This window comes from Lagopus muta, chromosome 28 (genome assembly GCF_023343835.1).
Source record: "Lagopus muta isolate bLagMut1 chromosome 28, bLagMut1 primary, whole genome shotgun sequence".
Lineage (NCBI taxonomy): Eukaryota > Metazoa > Chordata > Aves > Galliformes > Phasianidae > Lagopus > Lagopus muta.
Genome location: NC_064460.1, coordinates 874,801 through 897,871, shown reverse-complemented (window position 1 = coordinate 897,871; position 23,071 = coordinate 874,801). Strand labels below are relative to the sequence as shown.

The 23,071-nt window shown below is 41.8% G+C and overlaps 1 protein-coding gene and 1 pseudogene across 1 annotated transcript; one reads left to right on the top strand and one right to left on the bottom strand.

Annotated features, from left to right (window-relative positions):
• Nucleotides 1-513: 513 nt before the first annotated feature.
• On the bottom strand, nt 514-9,143 carry LOC125685463 (WD repeat-containing protein 27-like). The gene is made up of 8 exons (XM_048928529.1): nt 8,780-9,143; nt 7,220-7,344; nt 6,655-6,768; nt 6,117-6,168; nt 4,985-5,055; nt 4,027-4,141; nt 3,237-3,369; nt 514-647 (listed from the first exon to the last, which is right to left on the bottom strand). The coding sequence occupies exons 1-8, from the start codon at nt 8,877-8,879 to the stop codon at nt 620-622; spliced, it is 738 nt and encodes a 245-aa protein (XP_048784486.1). The 5' UTR covers nt 8,880-9,143; the 3' UTR covers nt 514-619.
• A 694-nt stretch (nt 9,144-9,837) lies between these two features.
• On the top strand, nt 9,838-21,560 carry LOC125685365 (UPF0669 protein C6orf120 homolog; annotated as a pseudogene).
• The last annotated feature ends 1,511 nt before the right edge of the window (nt 21,561-23,071 follow it).

The window sequence follows — 23,071 nt, the reverse complement described above, 5'->3', positions numbered from 1 at the left end:
GCAGAGATGCTTATGGTAAGAAAATTTCAAGCTATGTGAAATGACTGGCATGCAATTTCTCAACAAGAAAAGCCAAGACATATTGTACTAGTCATTGTATAGACATGATATAGGAACGGCGATTAAAAAGACAGAAATACTTTAAATATAGTGTTGCTTAAATATTTTGATAAAGTCATTTAAAATATTATGAAAATTCAAAATCTGAATTCCAGACCTGAGCATAATACTTTTGGAAATTTTCTTAAAATGCTTACTTGAGATTTCTGAAGACAGAGAATGTTCTCCAATACTGCATGCAGTATAAGAATTACTGATAATCCCTTCGCCCTACTTACTCCCCCACTGCACAAAAGTTTCTTTGTTCTGTCAATTAGCTGGTTCAACTCTTTCATCTAAATATCACTCCTAAGACAGCCCTCCATCCCACCTTACTCCCAAGAAAATCTCAGTTCAATCAGTAAAAGGAGTTTCATGTATTTTCACTGCTCTGCTGATGAGGATTTAACTCACCGTTTTAGGTCATCCTTCGCCGCATCTAGATGGAAACTTCATAGATGAAATTCAGCTCCACAGCACAGCAATATAAATGTATCCATAAAATAAAACTGTGCAAAGCCTACAGCCCGCTGGAACATCTCTTTTCCCTGAAATGCAAGACAGGTCATTGAGAATGGATTCTAAGACACTAAACATCTTTTGTCTGAGATAGCTGGAGCTAAAGCATAATTTTCCTGTTAAACTAACCATAAGCCAGAAGGTTAACCTATCACCTAGTTGCCCTTCCTATTTCTGAAGTTTTCATTTTGCTTAAAATAATTGGCAGTAAAGTTAAGAGTATCTGTAGTCAACTGAATCCAATGCCATTGAGTCTAAACTTCCATGTGAATTGTGGAGTAACTATAGGAAGACAAGCAGAGCTGAGCCAATGCAAATAGAAAATATATAGCAGATGTTAAAATAAAAATCTTCCTGACACGTCCACTAGAGTTGGCTACTGTTCTAGTACCCAAAATACTGATAAAGATACATATTTTTAAATACTTTTATATCCTGTGGTTTGCATTGACATAATGTACTCAGTGATACACTTGATTGCTGTCCTAGGAAAAGGCTCCTGTGTAATATTTACCTGGATTGGAAATGACAAAAGCAATGACACAACTTGCTTCTCCAAAGCCTTTAAAAAATATATCCTTCTTTGGATTATATTCAAGAATTCTTTTTAATAGTTTTAATAGATACGTAAAAACTGAATGATCTTCAAATTAAAAAAAAAAAAGGAGTATTCTGATTCTTTTGAAACAGAACTTCAGCTTCTAACATGCCTTAATGACACCAAGGACATGACTCAGAAGATCACCTTCTGAAGTGTTACACCACTAATTTGCAAGTTGTGGTGGAAAAGTGATAGAATGGGGCCAAAAGCAAACAAGATAGAAAATCAATGGAGAATTAGAATCATTTGATACATATTAGCAGATTGCACAGTATTGCAAGTTAAAAAATGATGACCAGGCAGCAGATGCCAGATTTTTCTAGGAAGTTACCTAGGAAAACCATAGCTTTTATAAACAACACCACACAAATTTTGTTGTTCTGTCTCCACAAGGTCACAACAGTACATTTAATGAAACCATTCATACCAGAATGCTGAACGCAACAAATTGTAGTTGGTTGAAAATAACGGATGTTTCTGCCTCACAGTTGATTGGAGGAGAACTTTCCAGTGGATATTCTTTATTTTTACTTCAGAAAAATAAAAAAATTAAAAAAAAAAAAGGAAAAGCAGAAAGAAAGGAAAAATATTGAGATGTCTAAACCTAGTTTATTACCATTTCAATAATGCAATAAATACCACCTGCAGAGTTATTCTAAATATTTTTATATGTATATTTCCTGGAGAATTTATGCTAAATCCAGAATAAGCATCAGAATAAATTAAAAATTATTATAATTAAATTACTCACATCAGTAACTATTACGAATTTATGAAATAAAGAATTAACACAGCATTTTACAAAAATAATTTAAAAAATCAAATTTCTTAAATTACATAATTATCTAGTGAAATTGATTAAAAATGCAAACTACCTTGCTGTGAGAGTAAGCAATATGAAAAATACTTCTGTATATAAACAGAAATAGGACATTGATCATCTACTTAACAGCATACTGAACAAAACAGTAATTGTTAACTAGGTTAAGCCACCACAATAACGTAAATTAATTATGAAATCATCTGAAGTATTTATCTCAGGGCTTGTCTATGTGCACAGCTATTAAAAGTTTAAGAAACAGTTTAAGAAAAAGAAGAAAAATAGCATTCATCCTTTATTTTCATGTTTGCAACACATAGAAGAATGATTTTATATAGTAGAAAGAGAAAAAAACGTGTGTAATATTCCCATGTAACACACCACATCAATTAACCAAAAAATGCCAGCTTCTTAAAAACATTAGCTCTTGTGTCCACAATGACTATGAATTCACTCATCAAATAACCATCACAGAATTGCAGGGGTTGGAAGAGACCTCAAAAGATTGAGTCCAATTCCCCTGCTAACGCAGGTGCCCTACAATAGATTGCATAGGTAGGCATCCAGACAGGTCTTGAATATCTCCGTATCTCAGTAGCCTCTCTGGGCAACCTTTTCATGTATATTCTATTTAACTCCATTACACTAAACTTGATCAGGCTCAAGAAAACACAGCGTTAGAAGTAAATGAGGCGTATGATATGAAATCATGAAAACTCACTGTGTCACATTCAGCTATTTTTCTTATTAGAATTGCAGATGAAGATCTGAATCACTTGCTACAATCATTTTACAGCAAATTTACAGTGTGTTTTAGTTCCATAGATACTCCTAACTAAAGTTATAAGAGAAGCAGTTACAAAACATTCACGATAGAATTCATTTAAATTTGTTCCTCCTCTAAAGCAGTTGCTATATTACCTACCCTTCAAAACTGGTCTTGCACTTTGATACATTATTTTAGAAAAAAGAAAAAGAAAACATACCTGAGTATGATAAAAAGCTTTTTTTTTTTTTTTCACTATATAAGACACAGTAATACTAGCTAACTTGATTCCAATATGACAAAAATAATAAGCCATCCCATAGAAGATTTCAAATGCATTTTTAAAATCTGTAGTTTAAAGGAAAAAGTTTCAATTAAAATTGATGCAGTGAAAATAACCTAAGAACCTGGTGATATTTTAAAGGACTCACATATTTTCTTCATTGTGGAAACATACTGAATAGTCACAGTGTTCAATTAGGAGAACAGGAAATGATGCTTCCACTGACCCCTCTGGTTTCATGCTGTTTGTTTTGCAAAGCTCAGAAGCATTTTGCCTTTCACCTAAAAAAAAAACAATCAACAATATAATCAGTCAACAAAACAATGAAATAAGGCAAACAGAAGGGATTTAAGAGAGAATTAAAAGTAATGCAGTAAAATAGCATGAAATAAGACCACACAATCTTTCCATTTCAAAAGATGGAGATGTCTTGAGCCAGAGAATCACCTTGCTGAGGTGCAGTCGTTATTCATTTGTAAGTACTCAGTGTTATAAAAATACCACTGTCAGTTAAATAATATATCATGGGGGCTCTGGTCTAAACGTAAAACAACATAGCATAGCAAAACATATAGCATAAAATAACATAACGCAGCGTAAAATAGAAGATTCTTAGAAGCTCCAAAGGTAACGGAGAAATGGTACTCCATTTTGACAATGGATTATCTTTTTTAGGAATTGATTTTATTCTCACATGTATCATGCAATGATTTACAAGCAGATACATTATCCAAGATGTTATTAGAGACACATATGCGTAATTCCTCCCTGTATGCCAACCCCCACCTTCATATCAACTTCAGTCAAACATTCCACGTGACTGAGATTCAAAACTCCATCACTTACACGAACCTTTCATGGCATAAAAGGCACACACACTCAGTAGTCAATAACAATTGAAATACAGCAAAACCAGCATACTAGAAGCACTATGCTACCTAATTCTTCTTCAGATTTCCAGATTTTATTATAGAATTTCTCTTGCTCTTTCTTTAAGTCCGTATGTGCCACACAACGGTAACTATGATCACTGCTTAAACTGAAGATCCAAAGCTGAAAGAAAACAAAAGAAAAGCAACTGCAATGAAATTATACAAATATGAGCTAGAGGTTCAGTACTGAACTCTGCTTATGTAAGTAATGAATTTTTACTCATCTTACCTGGGACCAGAAATTAAATTACATCTATCTACATCCCAAACTTTTCAAAGGTAATTTCATTATTAGCAGAAGAAGCCATTATCAATTTGAACAGCATGTCTAATTCCCATATGTTTATGTCTTTTAAAAACAACTCCTCACAGACTCACCTACAGTTAAAAATCCTAGGCTACCTGCGTGCAATTGCTTAATGGGCCACATAAGTTAATCTCATTGATACCTTTGTCTTTTTAGGCATCACCATATTTACATATTTAACATTCTTCATGACCCATTGAACACTTACACTGAAGGAAGAGAGCTTCAATATGCCACAGAAAAAAAATCAGATTAATTTATTCCTAGCATTAAATTAAAGAAGAATTCAAGTGCTTCAAGTACATTTATTACATTTTTCTTAGAATTCCACCACATTAAAATCATGGTCTCTCCCATTTATGGTTATTTGTTTTTTTCTTGGCCAAAAAATGAGAATTCTGCTTTTCATCTTTTTTCTTTTAAAACAGATACATATAGTATCTCAGTGTACATATACTCACTGATTGCAGTTCTAAAAACTTTCATGGTTTTGAGAAAAAAATTGCATTTTGTAATAAAGGTGTTACACTGTTATGTTTGCTAAAATAATTGTTGTAGCATTTTAAAACTAGCATGCAAATTGTGATGCTTCTTGATAGATAAATTAATGATTGTTGACTATTTTGTCACAGAGAGATTATTTGTTTTGTCTACTACCTGTCCTTCAGCACATCCAGTGATGATCTGTCTCTTTTCGTCGTCAATTAGTAGACTTAGCAAAGGAAATTCTGTTCCAAAAAAGTTGCAATCAGTTCCAGAATACACAGGAATCAGAAATTTTATTCAAAATTGCTAGCTCCTATTTATAGAGAAAGGTAAAAACAAAACAAAACAACAACAACAACAACAAAACCCTAAGGCAAAGGGTCTTCGCTTTTTTTTTGTTGCAGTGGGTTTTCCATTTCTAGATCTGTAGCCTGCCTTCCTAAAATGCTATGGCTGTGATTTTCAGTAACCTTCTATCTACACTGCAGAGGCCGTGGTTTGCTGCACCCTTTCACCCAGGCTTAAGCAGCAATATTTTTCAGAGCCCCGTTGTCAGATCACCTACTGCTATTCTCATGGCCTTGCTACCACAAACCAGTTCAATCAAAGCAACTGCCACAGGCTCAGAGGGGAGTCATTCCTTCTTCCTCTTCTTTCCTACCATAGGTTTGAGCTCTCCCTTTGCTTTGAGGCATCTAATAATAGATAAGCACAAAGCTTAACAACCATTTCCCATGTAGTTCCTTCCCCCAGTCGAAGTGTGCTCCAACTGCTCTAATTGCACCATAAGCAAGAACAACCAGCACAGAATTGGAGCATGTTCTGGTGAAAACCATATGGTTACTCTCAGGAAAAGTTCTGTTGGAGAGGAGCGTCCTTGCTGCACAGATGCTTGTCCTCCTCTCCTTTTGTTCTCATCTTTCTATAAAACACAGCTTTTGATTTTAAAGTCGATGTATGCCTTCAACAAGCCCTGCTAGTAAACCTACACATGGTACACTTACAGTATTTCTTTTCTTTGCATTTCCTACAAAAAACTTGGAAAAAAAAAAAAGCACATAGACAATAGAACTATTTGCACATCTCAGTAAATGCCAACAGTTAAACGCATATTCTGTACAAGAACTGTTTATAAAAATACACTGAAACTATCTACCCACTTTAAAGGAAAATATATGAGCTAGCATATAGTTTACTAGAAATATTTTTACTAGATCAACTAAACACCTACATACTGATTTTATTTTATTGTTCAGATCGATACATTTTGCTGTGCAAAAGTATATAAAAAAGGAAAATTTACCTGTTAATATCCCTGACTGATACATTAACAGTCCAGTAGAATAGTCCCATACCTATAGGGAAGAACAAAATAAGATAGGCACCTACTTAGATCTTTAAGGAAAAAAAAAACTTTTAAAGGCCATCAAGTGGTGAAAACGTGGAAATGCAGCCACTGAAAGCGATGCAATATTGGAAGGTTGTTTTCCACAGGGTTTGTTTATTTGTTTGCCTCCTTATTGTGTCGGGCTCTGTTTAATCGATAAGTGCCAGAGTTTATTTGCCAGATAATAAAAATCACCAAAGTTAACACTTCACTATACTGTTTTGACTATGAAAAACCTTCATTGTCATTAGAAATAGATAAATAAATAAAAATAATTAATTTTTATGATAACTTTGCAAGCAATTCTTAAAAACAATATCTTGGTCTCTATAATATCAAAGATGACTTTTGCTTAGCTTTCAGCAAATATTTTTAGGAAAAAAAAAACAACATTAATTCAAAAATTCATTAATTCTATTATTTTTTTTAAAATGCAGCTCAAGAATTTCCTTGCCTTGAAGCTTCTGTCTTCAGACACCAATAGAAGCATATTTTTCTCCCACGTGCAAAACTCAGCAGCAGTCACTGGAGCCAGGTGGCCATTCAGTTTAACTTCTATGGCTTCATTCTACGAATAGGAAAGTCAAAATAAAAGCAAAACAGATTTCAAAACAAAACTGGCAATTAATTCAAGGTCTTAATAACTAAGAATTATTGCTAAAAATAACATCAGACTTAGGTTCAAATTATAAATTCAACAAGATTTTCTTAAGCCAAATATAGCCACGTATATCATTCTGCTGGCAGAAAACACCACATGTTGCATTTGCTTTTTCAAAGTGAGTGATAAAGGAGTAATTTTTCAGATGTTTTCATAACACTGAGATATCGTTTAACTTCAACACTTTACTCTGTCATCATTTTTATGACGTGTCATTGATAATGCTATTCAGCATTCATTTGTATTTGTTTTCTTCTAAACAAGAATATGAATGCATACAGCACCACATCATGATTTTATTGACAGTGATGAACTTTAAGAAACAACAGCACTGTGGCTACAAAGAATGGCATCTCACCTTTGCACTTAACATGTAGATTCGATTTCCAGCACATACTGCCACCTGTTGATCATCTGGACTAAATCTTACATGAAGAACCAATCTCAGAAGAGTTCCAATAATAATTCCTTGAGGTGTTAACCCTGCAGCAATTTTATTATTACTGAGATTTAGCAAAATCTAAAACTCTGATGCAGCAAGATTCTCACAAACATTGCACAGCAGCTATCTAACAAGACATTTATACCAGTATCTGTCAGGAAAATATACAGAGTAACCCATCATTTAATAATATAAAACAATATGGGTTGGAAGATCATCTAGTCCAATTAGACTAGGTTATTGGAAAGCAAAGCACAGAACTATATACCAGGAAGATTTCTCCATCTACCTCCTTACCTAGACCAGATATGGTACTCTTTGCAACACTAATAATAAGCATGCATATCAAATCTCACTGATGTCAAGGATAGAATTTATGTAGCAGAATGGCATGTCTAGAGAACCTAGTAGTGCCTTGTTCATTTTGGAGACAGGAAATCCTGATTCAAACCCAGCAGAGCAGAGATTTGAAAAATATTTCTGAATATTTTTTATGAATATTTCAGCCACTCAACCACTAAGCAAGGGAGACTTTTCTTCTCCTGGTTTTAATTCTTCTCTGGGAAAAGGCTGAACGGGGGAGTACACCACTACAAATCATTGCATAGTAGGATGAGAAGAATGGCTCTGAGAACAGACATTTTTCATCCCTCTTATCACCACATCATTATGTTCATCTCAGTCGTTCTGCAGACCCACATTTTATGATGCTGCCTTCAACACTGTACAGATTTTGGACATCTTATCAAGTCTTAGGATTCCATAGGCTGCAAACTAACCAGAACACAGCCACAACAGCTACAGATGTCTTTTTCTAGGTTTTACTCTAGACACTGAGGAGTCTTTCTATAACAGATTAAGGTATCAAGGTTTATCAGCATGGAGAGATGAATCACATAAAGAACTCAACTTCCTGACATTTGATAAAAATAACGTGAAAAAAAATAGTTCAAGACTGTGCAGAGAGCAGTCTGGGCAGAGACAGTCTACACAGCATCTGCTGAAGAGCGTGTGGACAGAGACAGAAAGGTGAAGAAGGAAATCTAGCAGCAGTGAATCTGGCTTTCAAATGTCTTTATATTAAATATACACAGACTGTCTACTGATCTCCCACTAAGTGACTCTAATTAATTTCCATGTTTGTTTCCCCTGAATTTTTAGTCCAATTTCATGCCCACTCCCTGAATCATTCCCTGAAACTCTATGTTATACTTGCATGGATTAAAGTGTACTGATAACATTCATTATAAAAGTATTTAAAACATTCTCATTTCTTTACGAGCGTTTTTTTGTGTTTTTTTTTTTTAAATAATATGTTTTAATAATATGTAGCTTTGCACATTCACTGTGGCAACGTGAGTTTTGTGAGTACAAAACCCAATTCCTACACATTAAATGATAGGCAAATCAACATCATTTTTAACAATGATTTTTTCTCCATGCCTTCCTACAGCATACAGCGGGAGGCGTTGTTACCTGTGCAGCAGGGCTGCCAGCTGTATTGCAGACGCACAGCTCGTTGCGATTCAGCGGGAAGGCGCAGTGCTGGTGTCCGCACGCCACCTGGACGAGGCATTCCGGCAACCTGGACTTGAACCCTCGTGGACGACCTCAGGGTCTTCTCTCCTTCCCCACGAACAACTGTCGCCCTCGCTTTCCATCCTCCAGCGGGGCACCGCTGGCGGCTCGGGGTGCGTCCCGACCTCCGAACTGCGCGGGATCGGGACGAAGCCGCCCAGCAGCCGAGCAACGGGCGGGGAGAGAGAGCTCGAGGGAGGTCACTATGGCAACTGCATCGCTGCCGACGGGTCGCCGAGAGGGACAAGCGCCGCTGCGCGTTGCGCAGTCACACGGGAGCAGGTGGGCGGAGCGGGTTGCCAGAGCGACGGCCGCGCGTGCCGCCCAACTCTCGCGATAGCAGAAAGCTCAGTCTGCTGCTAGCGCGCAGCCCCGCCCGGCCCGCCTGCCGCGGTGCGCGGGAGAGGCGGCGGCGGCGGCGGCGGCGGCGAGGGGCGGCGGTTGCGGGGCGGTTGCGGGGCGGGGCTGGGAGGCGGCGCCCGCTCCTCGCGCCGCTGTCCGGGCCGGGTTCGGGAGGAGCGGCGAAGCGAGAGGGGCGGCGCCGGGCCCGGAGGCTCTTTGAGATCGGCCTCCGCGCTGCCTCTGTGCTGCCGCTGCCGTCCGGGTGTGCCGGCCCGCCTTGGGGCGGGATTTCTCCGCGCCGCCCTGCCCTGCCCTGCCCTGCCGCACGTCTACGGAGCCGCGGCCTCGCAGTCGCCGAAGCCCCGGGGCGGGTTGGAGGTGGGCTGCGCCGCGAAAGGTAGAAGGCTGTTTTTCTGTCGCTGTTCGGAGGGGTTTTTGTTGGTTTGGAAGGTTACGAGGGCGGGGCTGTTCTCTTGTATGCTGTCGTTGCAGAATTGGGGCCTTGTGGCCCGTGGGACCGTAAGCTGGGAGCTGTAGAAAAGTTGGTGTGCTGTTGTTCCTCCGTCTGTTAGCTGTAAAACCCGTGCGATTTAAGTGACGTTTCAGCGGGAGTCATGCGGTTTGTTTTGATGCTACCGGGTTACCAACAGTGTAGTAGTAGCTGTCATTTTTAAGGTAATTGTACAGTCTTTGCAGAAGGCACGAAGTGATGGAAGCCATCTGAAGCTTCAAAGCACCCTTGACTGGCATTTAAATTCGGTCAGCTGCATTCTTTGGAAGTCTTTGGCAAGGTTTAGAGCTCGTGCATTGAGTGCAGCTGTTGTGCTGAGGCTGCCTGGGCAGCAGCGTGCAACGAGGGAGAGGAAAGGGTGCGGGAGCCTTGACTGTGTAACAGCCCCTTCCCTCTCTGCCCTGCCCCAGCAGCCTGAGCTGTCGTGTAGGTAAGTGCTGTAAAGAGCTGAGTGTTCATATAGTAACAAGAACTTGAAAGTGCACACATGCTTCTTCAGTGACAATATGCTGCTTTTGGGCGGAGAAACAATCTACACATCATTTAGCACGTTGTGTTTTCTCAGTAAATAACCAGCTTTTATTGAAGTTGCTTGATTTGGTGTGAACAAAAACTGATTCCATCCAGGAATGAAATATACTAACTCTAAATCGTTTTGTGTTGGCAGAGTACTGGACTTGACAATAGGAAGAATCAGAATAAAACGTAAGAGCCTCACGCTGGAGGAGAATCCTGATAGTATTTGTGGCAGCTTGAGTACTATGTTTGGTAAATACCTTTGAGGAAGAGGATGTACCTGAAGAATGGATTCTTCTTCATGTTGTTCAAGGCCAGATTGGAGCAGGAAACTGCAGCTACTTGAGACTAAATCATGAGGGAAAGATAGTACTTCAGATGCAGAGTTGAAAAGGTGATGCAGATTTATGTATCTGATATGACTCTTCACCCCAGCTTTGACGAGTACGAGTTACAGTCTGTTACTTGTAGCCAAGACGTTGTCCACATAGCAGCACACTTCTGCCGACCAGTGGGAATAGGGATTTATGGGCATCCCTCCCACCAGGAAAGTGAGTTTGAAATGAAAGTCTACTATGATCGAACAGTCGTACAGCATCCATTTGGCGAGGCTTCCTACAATCCAGAGGAGATGGAGGCAAGCCAGAAATACTTGCACTCTACAGAAGATGAATCTCAGGATGAAGAGTCTGTTTTCTGGACTATACTTATTGGAATCTTGAAGGTAATACTTGAAATTCTTTTTTAAATTGATACATGATGGACTAAATCACATTTCAGTTTGTGAAATTGAACATGAATAACTTTCTATAATATTTAATACTCTTTATTGTTTCCTGAAGAAGTATTCAGTTTACTTTTCGTAAATCAGAAGGAAAGTGGTGGGGAGAAAAAAAGCCATATTTAATTTTATATTGTAAGTTTTTTTTTCCCTAAAAGTAAAATGAGCAGCAACTGTGCTATTTGCAGTATTCTTCAGAGATCAGGACTTAAAACTGAATGTAGAGCTGGGGATCCCTAAACAGGTGCTTAGGAAAAATTAACTCCTAATGATTTTCTGTCATTAGTTCCTTGATAAAGAGTGGAATACAAACTGCTGCTCTGTAGTGCCCCCTCAATTTGGAGCATATTTAAAAATGAATCCTGCTCTTCTGACAGGTTACCTTCAGTATAACTAACAAGCAATGGCTTTGAAGCGTACTGAAGTTGAGGGATGTAGGGTGAAGGAAGAAAAAAACCAGCCGAATAAGGGGATGGAGGGGCTATAATTTGACTGCTTGTGCTGTGCGTCAGTCATCTGTAAGCAGAGGCCTGTCCAGTCACTCACCACCTCTGCAAATCCATGACCTGAATGCAGTGCATGTTACTTCAGTATTACAGTAGGGAGGGAAAGCCTTCAGCTGTTGTTACTTGTCAGTAGAACATTCTCATTCCTCATTAAAAGCAATGCAGTATATAGTACCTTAAGCCTGAGAGGTATTTTCTTACATCTCCCTTTTATAGCTTTTTGAGATTGATTTTTTTTTTTTTTTTTAATGTTTACAGTCCCTTTTTTTCCCTGTAAATTTATATCAATAATTCATTAGTTTGCAAAGAAAATTTTTTGCTGAAAGAAATTTTCAGAATATCGTAAGAAAGTCAGATTGTGTTCACTTTTTCCCTCAAAGTTAGTCTTTTCCAGGAGTACTTTTTGCCTTGTTTGAGTCTTTCAAATTAATTGCTATGCAAATGGTATGTATTTAAATTGCTCTGTAATTTTCTTTTCACAGAGCTTACAGATGAGTACACTGAAATAAATAAGTGTGGTACTTAATTTTATACAAATGGTGCATGTACCATTTAAATTTCATTATATGAAGCTTTTTCTTTTCGAACAGGAATTTGACTTTTTTGTCTAGATAGCAGACAGGACGTGATGAGAGACTTGTCTCACAAGAATGGTTATATAGCCAAAATTAAAAGTTTATTGGATAAAAAGAAAAACGCAGTGGTATTGTTCCTCCTAAAAGTGGTTGGTTAAATAGCACCAAAGTATCACTTCAATTTGTGCAGTTACATTTTGAAACAGCAAGGTTTTTTAGGGGAGTTTAGCCTTCCTTGCTGTTTTTGCCCCTTCTTCCTCCTCTCCTGGGGCTGGGAGGGTCTGACAACAATCACAAATCCAGCGACCTACGAAAAGAAAGTTATCAATTCATGGGAAACTACCTTTTTTGTATTCACTCATCTAGTTGTGCACCTTTCACCATTTCAACAGGTTCTCAGCAACTTGTAGCACTTTGTTTAATGCATAAAACCAGCTCTTCTTTAAAATGTGAAGTATCTTTTCTAAAAGGTACAGAAAGCAGCATGTACAATTCATCATCCCTTGCCGACTCACTGCATATAACAGTTGGTTTCTTCAACACTTGCGGATCTCAAGAAGGGCCAGCACTGCTAAGGCAGTGGTTCTTAGAAAAGAAATGACAAACTACAAGGTTACAAGTTGGGTTTTCATAGGAATGAGCGCAGTTCAAGGTTATGGGTGGTTACAGCAGAAGTGGATAGCAGTTAAGAATGTTGCTGTTGTGCCACAGGCTAGGAGGGCTTGTTTCCCAAACCAATGTGAGTTATTTCAGTGCAGTTGGGCAGCACAGATTAAAGTGCTGGCAGGGGCTCAGCACCAGACCTTGTGCTAAAACCTGTTAATGGAGGGAAGGGTTAAGCAAAGAGCAGGAATATTAACTATTTATATTACAACAGCTGGAATCTCAGAAGCTGCTTTGCTCATTTTAAAGTTTTGTAGCAATATTATCTATTTTGCTCAGATTCTCTCCTTAAGTCAGAATGAAAGCTGAATCAGCCACAGAACCTGGACTGACATGAGAGCAAGCTCTAGTGCTTTCCCAAATGGGAATATGTATTTGAGGTAGTAGTTACAGGGAATGCTGTCGCTGAATATGTCACCACAGACATAGCATGGATTTAGTATCATGTGAAAAGCAGTGCTGCTACCAGTTACACCTCTGAAGTTTTCTTTACAGGGCCTTGAGTTGGCCAGGAGATACCAATGAGCAGGTGATTCAAAGGTACAAGCTGCCTGAAATGTAGGTGCCTCACTTCCAGATATGGCATCTAAGAATAAAAAGGGCAAGGAAAGGTGTTTAAAAAGTTGCTTACAAATACTATATTAAGCATACTTTTTAATTTAGAAATTAAAATAATAGCACACTTTCTTAATGTGAAAGCTGTATTCCAGCAATATGCAGCAATACAGGTGTCTTTACAGGTTTCTTTTAAGAAAAGAGATCATTATTCTCAGTATTCTATGGAAATGTATATTTAAAACAAAATAGCTCCAAGTGGGTCTGGATTTTGTTGTAAAAGGCAATTACATTTCCTATTCAGGAATTGCCAGGTTAAACTGTGCACAACTAAATATACAGAAATAAAGCTTATGAAAAAATGGGACCCTACTGGATGCTTTCCAACGCTGTTGTTCATTCTGACCCTTCACACTGCTTTTAAACTTCTTTCAAAAGCAACACATCTATTCTGACAGAATCCCCAGGACTCAGAGGAGGTGGGAAGAGAACAATTAAATCTGTATTACCTGAGGGAAAAGCGTCAAGCCCCACACAGAAAGTGTGATAACCACGGTCGCATACATCACAGAGCATCATTTCTTCTTCACGATGAAGCTGCCCGCACATAATGCATGTTTTACACTGCATACATTGCCAAGGGTAAGTCTTAATCCTAGCAACAAGCTCCGGGGTCATATCAAGGCAAGAAGGGTGGCTTAGATTAAAACCAATATTATTACTATGTCTGAAATGAAATGTAAATTATTTAGACTGCTTTTACAGAAGCTGAAGCCGAGCTCACCTCCTGGTGAGATCTGATAGTGCACTGAACGTGTCAGTACACGTAACATTAAATAGGAAGCTTTAATGAAGGAGAGAACAGGCAACAGAACTGTCGTACACAAGTACAGAGACTTCCACCAAAAATCTGTCAGAGATTCTCTTACGAATCCAGTTAGTGCATGCAGATACCACTGTTGTCACACTGGGAGCAATGTATAAGGGCTTCAGCTTTTCCTTTCTTGGACTCCGTACCCTTCAGACAAATTCCACACATAGCATTTGGAATGACCTTTGGCTGGAAGGGTAGAAGAGGACTATAAATTCATTCCAGAAGAATTCACAGATTTAGCAGGAAACGTGTCTCCTTAACTCTTAAAATTAATGATTTATCTGCTGTGTGAACCTTAGTACATAGCACAATAACTGACAATGAGTGCTGTTTCAATCTTTGATTAACTATGTACAGTTTTGCATTTGGCACGCCTGTAGTGAGCATGGTGTAAGTTCAGCTGGAGTAGAGCATGTAGCAGTGTCTTCCCCTGAATTCATCAGCTAACAATCATGTAAATTACATGATGTAACATTAAAAATTTCAGGGATTTTGGACTTTTTTTTTCCACCAAAATAGAATACTTCTTTATGAATGGCCATGCAGATTTTCCATGTGGAATGCATTAAATACAATTTCCCCTTTGCATTGACTCTCTAAGTATAGAAATTTAGTTACAAAAGCAATAAACTAGATTTTTGTATTGTTAGTTTTAAAGTATCTGGTTAACAGTATTATATAGTGCTACCAGTCATAACCACAGTAAGAAATACCCACCATTGTACCTAATTATAGTTTCATAATATTTCTAAGAGATCATCTGGAGCCTATTTGAGTGCATGAGATGCATTTAGAAGGTAAGAGAGAAATAGGAGCCTGTTAAATTGAGCAACGTTTGTGGATTAATTTTGTGTCCAAAACGAAAAGACAAACCCACAGAGCTGTAACTCAGTGATGATCAAAAAAGATACGAGGCATTACATTTTTCAGAACATCTGCACGAGGACCAAGGAACAACCCAAGCATTGTGAACTTCAAACACATTTCAGTACCTTGTTGAGTTTTGACCACTGCTTAATAATTTCAAACCCAATTTCTCACTAATTTCAATATAGTCCTCACTGATTTTAATGACTATTGCCAGAGTTTTGAAAAGAAATGCTGCTGCAAAGGCACAGCAGCTAGAGGGAATTCAAGGCATATTCCATTTTCTGTGGAACCAAATGGCTCGTCAGTAAGAAGAACAGTCCCAGTCCAGTACCAACCATTTGTGGGGAGAAGAATGAAGTTTAATTAAAAAAAAAAAAGAAAAAAGAATATATTTAAAAACAACAAACAAAAAACAGATCTTTTGTAATGCAACTTATAGTTAAGTGCGTCTGTTGCCATGCCAGTTTTTATGCTAGTGCCTGTATCTAGTTAAAAAAATAAGAATAATCTGAACTCATATGTAAGCAGTCAGGACACATTGCTTGAGGATTCATGAAGTGTTCCATCTGTTTGAGTAAAAACACAGTTACTGTCTCTGATGCTGACTGGTCTAAACAGTTTTATTTAAAAAGAACAAAAAACACCATACCAGCTCTTCACTGGTAACTTCCCACAAAAGCTGACAGAGGCATTCATACAGACTTTTTTTGCTTATTTATTTTAAAAAAGCATAGTCAACCTGTTTTATACATAAATACAATGAAACAATAAAAGAAGTCTAACATTCACAGAAGTCTCTACAAAGTAATAAATATAAGCAAAAACACACGAAGTCTCTTGCTGTTAACTAATCTATGTGTCCTACATGTATACCTTCATACCCTGCTCCTCTCAACAAAAGTGGCACACGCTTAAACTTTGTCAGTGTTGCAGCATCTGCCCTTCTGTTGTTGGCCTACATTCTAATTTATATTGTGGTTGTGTTTTTATCTATTTTCTAAGTAAATCAAGCCTTTCTAGAATAGCAAGTGCACTTCTCTAATCAGACTTCCAGTTTGTTACAAATTTGTATCTCACTGCCTTCAATATTCAGCAGCATACTCCCTTGTACTCCATCAAAACTCAAGTGAGCTACTTTCTGGTCACTGTACTTGCATCAGGGTACGTGCATTAACACTGCTCTACATATTTCTAAAGTCAGACACTGATACAGGTGCGTTAATTAAAACTGCTTCCATCTACACTTACTTCACTAAATTGTGTTTATTAGAAATCGTGCATTTAGGGGGTGGGTAGGATGGGAATCACAGCCTATTAACAATACAGTTCCAAAGTATGGAAGTAATTTTTTTCTTTTTTTTTTTTTTTTTTTAATAAAAAAGGAAAAAAAAAAATGAAAGTGGTCCGTGAGCACTCCAGATGGGATGTCCCAGCACTGTGGCCCATTCTGCAGACTGAAAGCAGTATCGCACTCTCGTATCTTCTTGCTTCTCCTTTCTTGCCAGAGAGAGGTGCTGAGCCCGGTGCCAAGATCTACGTGAAAGCGGTGCAGGAGCTCCTTTCTGAGAGAGCTCGTCTCCAGGCTGGAGGGCTTCCCACAGCAGCAGGTCCCAGCTCAGGGAGAAGACCTTCCCCTGCCGTGTGCCCCCGCTCTGTTTCCAAGTCCCTGGCTGGAGGCGAACGCAAGGGCTTGGAAGCAGAGCAGCAAACAACAGCACAGCTGCCTGCTAACAAAAGAGCGAGGGCTCAGAGCGGAGGCAGCGTGCCGGCTCCAGCAGCACAGCCTGGGCCTGCTGCAGCACGGAGCTCCAAGCTCAGAGGTAAGAAGGTGCTGTGGTACCACCCTGCAGGGCAGTGCTGCCCTTATCAAGCACACTGAAGTTGCAGAGGGTTTGCTTTGCTTTTTCCTTCTCTGCAGAGGGGAAAAGAGTTGAAGCCTACGAAGGCCCAAGGCGCCATGTAACCCCGTCTCTTTCTGTTCCCTCCATGGTGGTCTTCTGCACCTTTCCACTGGAAATGTCATTCACTGAGAGGCTTCCAATTTCCTTTGTCTTTTTCCTGACATCTGTTTTTATGGTACCCGTGTTTCTGCAGTTTTGCTGCAGACAAAATGAATTCAGTTTTATTCTTGCTTTACAGCAAGAAGACAATGAAAAGCAAGAAGAGTGGAACTGAAGAAGGCTGCTCTGAGAGCTGCTGCTGCACATGCAGAGGTGAGTCCTTGGTGAGCGCAGACACGGCTCTTGCTGTGCTCAGCGCCTCCGTCTGTCAGACATGACAGATATTGCAGAATCCCAGGGCAAGCAGTGTAATAGAAAAACACCCAGCTGTGTGTTTGAGGAAATCAGCCATCAGTGAGAGCTGCCCAGGGGAGCTTGGATGCCTTCCTCCGGCTTGAGAAGGGCATGTTGGTAATGGCCGGAGGGTTTTGCTGTGATAAAGAGCCTTGCCATGTCAGGAACTGCGACCTTGGAAACCTCGTTCCCCCAGCAGAGCTTGAATCTTAGCATAGGCAGCTGCTGTGGGGAGTGACGCCAGTGACCTGAATGGCAGGAACGTGCTGTGCTGCATGGGGCCGTTCTGGAAGTGTCCTGATCAGACTTGCTTAAGGAGATCTCCCCAGATTGTTCCTGTCCTATCTCAACTTGCCTTTCTTTCCAGTTCTCCGCAATGAACAGCCTTGTGGAGATGATGCAGAAGCTGCAGCTGAAGGACTGAGAGGATGAGCATCAGCAGGCAGCGCTGCAGTGCGGCGTTACAGGGCAGCGTTCCGAGTGCCACCAACTCGGCACCACAAGTTTGGTTGTAGTCAATAAAAAACAGCCACAATTAGACATCGACAAAGAGCGCATGGCCTGATTTGTCCCATGGCATTCCATGAGCTGCTGTACTCCTACTGGTCCAGAGTAGAACCTATGCAGCTTTGGAGCACCAAGCCGCCATCCTGGCACGGTTTTTGGAGGCAGTGCTCAAAGGTCTGGGCTGTAATACCCCTGACAATGAAAACACAACTTGCATTTTAACGCAACACTGCTGTGCTTTGTACCAAATCAGTGCTCCTTGGGTCTCTGAGGTAGGACAGAGTGAAGGGGAGCGGCGTAAAGCTGTGTGCAGGAAATCTGAGGGTGGGAGGGCACTGCCAAAACCAGCTGGTGCATCTCTGTGCAGTTTTGCCTTCCCAGGAGGAACCCAGAGCTTCCCAGTAGTTTTCTGCTCCTGTACTGCAGTGTGAGCATAAGGTTCTGCTGCCTCCTTCTTCTGGAAGATCCTCTGCTGCCATGGACATCTGACACAGGCACCTGTCCTTTTCTGTTTGTTTTTCAATCAGGACACATTATGCCTGTTGTGTTTGCTGCACGTTACTTACCAAAGTCACCACGAAAGGGTTTTGATTTTCCTGCAGTCAGATTTGCTCTCACGTAACAAGCTTCTATAGCAAAGTCCATCTGACTTTTGAAATTATTTTGTTGAGGTTCAAGACATTCTATTCTTTATAGTCTTTATAACACCACCCTTCCCTCCTGCTTATAAGTTCCCATTTAATTACTGGAAGGCCACATCAGGTTTCCCCAGAGCATTCTCTTCTCCAGACTGAACAAGCCCAGCTCTCACTGCTGGCTGTGGTGAAGTTTTTCATCCACCAGGACACCGAAGTCCTTCTCAGCAGGGCTGCCCTCCATGAGTTCTTCTCCCAGCCTGCACACATATCTGGGGTTGCCCTGACCCAGGTGCAACACCCTACACTTGACCTTGCTGAATCTCATTAGGTTCAGGTGCTCCCTCCCACATGAAGCTTTTGAAACAGCTTTGTGAAGAAATGAAAGAACCTTGAGAACAACAAGAGTTCTTTCAGGCTGGACATTAGGAAAAACTCCTCCATAAGAGTGGTTGGGCCCTGGACAGACTGCCCAGGGAGGGACTGCAGTCAGATTCCCTGGAGGCATTCAGGAAATGTTTAGGTGTGCATATGGGAACTGCTAAGTGAGAGCCTGAACCTCTGATTGATCACCTGAGGCGAGCCATGAGTCAGCCAGAGGAGCACAGTGAAGGCCATTCAGCTGTGCTGCCCTCCTGGACGTATTTAAGAGCTGGCTGCCAGTGGGGAAGGAGCTCTTCTGGAGATTGGCCCTGCTGGAGTTGTTTGAGTGAGCCCTGGGTAGGGGTAAGCCTTCTATTTGTTCTCTTTTTGTTGTCATACTCTGCTTTGTTAAACTCTCTTGTTTATTTCATAATTATAACATCTTACTAGTCATTGATTATACAGTGGGGCACTGAGGAAGGTGAGCGATGTGGAACACGTTTCTTTAGAGTCATTTCAGAACGGCATTTCACTTAATTGTGAACCAGGCAAGGGGGTGCAGAACGAACAGAGGCAAAACAGTGTAGGGTGGGATGTGGAGGGGGGGAGCTGAGGAATGCAGCCTTGTCTCTCTCCTGCACCAGGCACTCGTGCTCATGTATTGGTTCAGACTGTGACTTGGAAAGTCTGCTAAAAGTTACAGTAATGAGCAATGGGGATGGGCAATGTGATAATAGCTTCTTGAAAACAGTTGTGATATTCCCTCCTATTCTAATTGTAACATCAGGATAATCTCTGCCTGACCTGGTACAAGGCCTTTCTTGCATTTTCTTCTCTTTCCCTGTGGTCCAACAGCCAATGATTTTCTGTACAAGAGAAACTACTCAAAAAACAGGACGGTTCTTCTTCTGGATGCATACCCTGGGGAGGATTTCAGGTCAGAACGCTGAGGGCAAGCAGCCATTTCTCTGCTTCTCTTTATCCCTTCCCTACAAGTAGCCCAGCTGCAGTGTCCTGCTCCCAGCGCCTCCCAAAACCCCCTTCTATTCCCACCAGGGATCTAAAGGAGAGCGAGTTGGAAGGAAACTCTCCTCTCAGGCCTCCCACTTAGCTACACCTTTCACATGCAGCAAAATCGCGGGCTTTGCTCTGCTCTGTGTGTCACTGGAAGAAAGCACTGCATTGGAAAATGAGGATCTCGGGGTCCCAGGGCTCTGAGGAACGTGGCCACCACATCTGTCAGAGTCAGGGGGTCTTGGGAGAGTCCCCATCGTCCCTCTTCAAGGGGATGGCACCGAGTCGCTCCTATTATGAGAGCGAGAGCAGGTTCTAGTCTATGTTCACGTCTTTATCCTCAAGAGAATAACTTTTAAAAGTCAGATAGCCTCTGCTATAGAAGCAGATGTCAAATGTGGCTTTTCTCCATGGAAAACTGATGCCTTGCAACTTGGAGACTAACGTATATGTGTGTAGAGATGTTTTTTTCCCTTTTAATTTTAATAGTAAACTGAGTCTATGCTTTTAATTCATGATGAAATGCTAAAAATGTGTACTCTTGTTTTCTGCCAGTGCTTGGCTGACGGAGTTTTTGGCCGTTCTGTGGCATGGAATGCAACCAGCATGGAAGCATCGTTTGTCGCTGTGGATTCTGAGTAAGATTTCTCACCCTCTGCTCATGATGGTAAGAGTTCAGATGTCCAACGAGAATGCTTGAGCTCTGCTTCTCCAACATGTGTTTTTGTGTAAGTAAAATTGAACCAGTGACTCATTTCTAGCAGTGGTGACCAGCTCAGATGTGTTGGATGGTATCGTGGACGTTGAGGAGCTGCTCACCTGGATCAGCGGTGAGTTTGAGGATGCAGAGCTGGTGGGTGGGTGTCTGCACAGAGTGGGTGTAGCAAGGCAGCTGTCGCCGTTTGGGGGATGCTTTGGCTGTTTCAGACGTGGCAGGTGCTCTCGAGGATCCCTGGGAGAACCAAGGTGGTTCCAAAGTCAGAGAGAAATACCTGAAGGGTGACCTGCTTCAGGACGAGCTGCTGGGGGAGGTAGACAGCCAGGAAAGAGAACAACTCATTGCATGGATCAGTGCCACGGAGCCACAAAGCCCTGATGTCTCCAGCAGGCCTGCCCCTCCTTGCTTCATCGCCCAGCTCCTCGACTTCCCACAGTACAGCAGGAGGTCGTCAGCGAGGAAGCACGGGCTGCTGCCTGGACCCCCCCGACCCACTGTGGGGGCTGCTGCCATCCCTCGGGCAGCTCTCCATGCTGCAGGGCTGGCCTTTGCTGCTGCCTGCTGTGGCACCACCAGAACTACCACTGCCGACCCCTCTGGCTGCTCCTGTGCCTCCTTTGCTCCACCCTGCACAGCGCGTGGATGTGGTGGATTTCACAGTTGCTTGTTTTTTAAAGCAATCTCTTATGGGGAACCATACAGAAAAACTCAGGTTTGAGCCCCTATAATTTCCACAATAGCTCGTTCTGGTGTCCAGAAGTTTGTACTACTTCCCAAACATTGGCTGGGGATGTCAGGGACAAAATGGAGGTCAGCACTGGGGGTGTGCTGGGGACGTGCTGAGGACATCCTGGGGTTTGGGGGAGGAGGTGGCGGAGGTGGCCAGTGAAAACAGAAAGAGAGTTTTGTTTTACAAAGATGGTTTTGTTTAATAAAAATGTTATCACCTGACGAAGTTCTGGCGGGGATCTCCACTGAGAAACAACATCTAAGATCACCCAGTCCAACTGTCCCCCTATCACCAACATTTCCCACTAAATGGTGTCCCTCAGTACAGCACCTAAACACTCCTTGAACTAGGGATGGCCATTCCACCATTTCCCCTTCCATAAAGAGGTAACTCTTGACCTTTAAACCTAACCCAAAAGGGTATCCCATCACCATGACCCACAAGGGTAACTGCAGACAAAGGCAATAGCAAATACAGCTGCTTTAAACCAGTCCTAAATTACCCAAGAAAAGTAAAGGACACAAACCTGTAAATAGAATGAGCCAGCAGGATGAGGAAATGAGCAGGGATTTCAGAAACGGGCCTGCTGTCAGGGAGGGGAGCTCAGGCCTGGCCCAGCACCACAGATCACCATGACACGACACAACATGGGGAGGTAGCAAAGGTGGCAGGGCTAGCGGGAGAGCTGGCGGAGCAGGAAGGTTGGATGCCTGGCAGTTTGAGAGGGACTGAGGTAGCCTCACCCATCACAGACACGGTCCGTGCAGCAGACAGCTGGGTGTCTGACATGACGTAAAGCATCTTCGTGGGGCTGGCCGTGGTCACTGCAGAGAAGGAAAGAACGTGGTCAGCAGCTGTGGGGACAGGGCACCTACCCTGGGCTGCAGCCCCGACAGCAGAGTTGCAGGGCTTCAGACTGCACTGAAACCCCCTAGCCTCATTTTGTTTTCAGAGTGACTCCAAAACAAACCCCAGCACTGTCACAGCCTGGGCAGAGCACAGCAAGGGAGCCCCAAACCTTTCAGCTCCCTTTCTAGACCCCTCAGATAACTCAAAGAATCCTCCCTCCCTTTAGCAATCTCACCCTCTCCCCGGGCAGCTAGGACCGCAGGCTTCTTCTTGGCCAGGAGCTCTCCATCCCACTCTCACAGCTCTCACACAGCTCAAGCATCTTCAGCTCTACCTGATACGGCTTCTCAAGCACCCACCTGCCTTTGCATTACATGCCTCTATCTGCCTTTGCTTTGGAAGCATGCACATGCTTCCCTTTGCTAACCAAGCCCACAGCTGTGTTAGCTTTGCATGCACCTGCCTGCCTTTGCTTTGCAAGCACCTTCCTTTCCATGGCCTAGGAAGAGGTCTGTTCTTCATTAGCAATGCCTCTGTACACACTGAAAACCAGGAGGAAGAGTCCATGACACAAAGTCAGAGAGATTCTTGGAGCACAAGGCACCATTTCACAAGAACAAGCTCCCCGCCGTCTACGTGAACACTGTTCCACTCCTGCAGCACCGTTAGCCAAGTCAGGGCTGTCCCACACACATCAGGCACTTCCACTGCTAACTCTCTCACGTAACTCGCGATAGGATTCAAGGGAAGTTGCACCAGGGGAGATTCAGGCTGGACGTTAGGAAAGACTGCTTCTCCAAAAGAGTGGCTGGTACTGCAATGGGCTGCCTAGGGAGGTGGTGCAGTCACCCACCCTGGAGGTGTTCAAGGAACATTTAGGCCATCGT